At 51.4% G+C, this 2,475-nt stretch overlaps 1 protein-coding gene across 1 annotated transcript in view; it reads right to left on the bottom strand.

The window, feature by feature from the left end:
- Positions 1–726: 726 nt before the first annotated feature.
- Positions 727–2,475, bottom strand: part of LOC134083386 (regulating synaptic membrane exocytosis protein 2-like) — a 63,704-nt gene continuing 61,955 nt past the window's right edge. Inside the window, exon 7 of the mRNA XM_062539714.1 lies at positions 727–788. Within this exon, the coding sequence (XP_062395698.1) occupies positions 727–788 (62 nt within the window). The remainder of the gene's footprint in view (positions 789–2,475) is intronic.

Genomic DNA, 2,475 nt, shown 5'->3' with positions numbered 1-2,475 from the left:
GATACCCACGATGTCCTTGGGACAGCAATACGGGTGGAGCGGGAGCAGCCAGGCAGGCAGGAGGAAGTGTTTTTCGGGGCTGAACAATAATTAGGATAGAGGACGAGACAACAACGGCGAACGGAGCCGCCGAGGACGCTTGCGCTGGCCAGTCCGGTCGGCGGGTTTGGCGTGACACATCTGGGTCATCAAGAGCTCTCCACATATGCACAGACAAATCCCCCTGATAGCCACCGGCCTACAAATCCAGCCACTTAGCCGCAGTCTTTTTTTTTTTAGTTTTTGGTGTTGTTGGCTTCTTCAACTTTTCGTCTGACGGGGGGGGGGGGGGGGGGGGGAGTCAAGATGTCCACGCGGAGAGATGTTTCAACGGGATACTTTCGACGCCTTTTTTTTCAGGCTACGAGAAAAGCTTCAGGAGCGCGGTACGTGGAGGGAAAAAAAACCTACAAATCCCAGGTCACCTCGTCAGAACTTCACGTCTCCCCCGGAGCCTCGATGTCCCTGCGGGATCCTCAGCGTCGCTCCTCGCTGCCCATCGCTCCTCGCTCAACCCGCTCGCACCACGAAAAAGCAAAGAGGGGAAAAAAAAACTGACAGACGCCGGCTTGAAAATCCCCTCAGCAACAAATAAATAAATAAATAAACGAGTAAATAAATAAATAAATAATAAAGCCTGCTGGGGAGGCTGTCGAGCCCAGAGTGGGCGGTGGTGGTCAGCAGTGGTCAGCAGTTGACGGCGAGGCCAACAGCTGGAGGCGGAGAAGCGAAGCAGCGCTCTTCCTCTGCTGGGAGACGGGGAGAGTGGGGAGAGGAGAGGAGCGGAGATTACACAGGCACACCAACGGGGTGGATGGAGGGTTAGTGGGCAGTAGGGTCCCAGGAGGAGCTGTCCCGCGGATTAGGCCTAATCTCATGTCCTCCGCTGATAGGAAAACACACTCCTGGAAATGAACAAAACCAGGCCTCGGATTTGATACACTTATTTATTTATTTGTACGGGGGAGAGGGAGATTTGCAGGTTTAAAACACTAGCAGGATTATCTGTGTGATCATATCGGCCATGATTTGATCTGCTTTATCATCCATGACCTGCTTTGCCAAGATGACAGGGCTTACAATGAAAAGAGGGGGAGAGAGAGAGAGAGACAGAGAGGGAGGGTGAGAGAGAGAGAGAGAGACAGAGAGGGAGGGAGGGTGAGAGAGAGACAGAGAGACAGAGAGGGAGGGTAAGAGAGAGAGTGAGAGGGAGAGAGAGAGGGAGGGAGGGTAAGAGAGAGGGAGAGACAGAGGGAGAGTGAGAGAAAGAGAGAGAGTTAAGAGTTAAGAGGTGGGGAGGTCACAAGTAATGTGGGGCTTGTTCAAAATCCTTCCCCTCCTGTCACCTCAGATAGCTCACCCCTCTGCCGTCCACATTGACGACGTACTTCCGCAGCTGATAGCGTAGTGGTCAGACAGGCTGGACAGGTGATTGGCAGATGAAGGCACGAGGAGTACTCAGCCTGCCCTCCATGCTCTCTGTCTCTATCACTCTCTCTCTCTCCCCCACTCTCTCTCTTTCTCTCTCTCTGCTTCTCTCCATCCCCCACTCCGCTGACGGAGGAGAACTGAGGAGATGAGAGACCACAGGAGGACAGAGCACTTTACCCACAATGCAATTCGCCGTGCTTACATTCCATAAATCTTCAGCGCTCTTGGACATTCACCAGGAGAGAGATCCACTCTCTGTGTAGGGTCTTGCTTTCTCTCGCTTGACACACACACACACACACACACACACACACACACACACACACGGACACGCAAGCACACGCACACGCACACGCACACACACACAGTTTATCACTTTAATACTGCAAATTTAACAACACAAGCACATTTCCCATATGTCTGTGGTGTATAAGATCACATCACACACACACACACACACACACACACACACACACACACACACACACACACACACACACACACACACACACACACACACACACACACACACACACATACAAGATGCAAAAAGACAGCTGCCAGCCTTCAGCAGACACACACACACACACACACACACACACACATACACAGGAACTACAGATCTACCACATCCATCATGTGGCATGTGGTTTAACACACACACATGTACAAACAGCTCCCAGATGTTCATAACAGATGTGTGTTTATGTGTGTGTGTGTGTGTGTGTGTGTGTGTGTGTGTGTGTGTGTGTGTGTAGGTGTGTCTGTGTGTGTGTGTGTGTGTGTGTGTGTGTGTGTGTGTGCGTTAAGAGTTCACATGCTATATGTGCACATTTGTTTATATGAATATGAACACTAATATATACAAATGTGCGTCCTGTGTCTCTGCCCGTCACTGTGTGTGTGTGTGTGTGTGTGTGTGTGTGTGTGTGTGTGTGTGTGTGTGTGTGTGTGCGTGTGCACGCACGTCTCCTGTCTCATGTCGTCCTGCCCACTTCACCCGGG

The sequence above is a fragment of the Sardina pilchardus genome, chromosome 6, assembly GCF_963854185.1.
Source record: "Sardina pilchardus chromosome 6, fSarPil1.1, whole genome shotgun sequence".
NCBI lineage: Eukaryota > Metazoa > Chordata > Actinopteri > Clupeiformes > Clupeidae > Sardina > Sardina pilchardus.
This window is presented reverse-complemented; position numbering and strand designations above follow the sequence as displayed.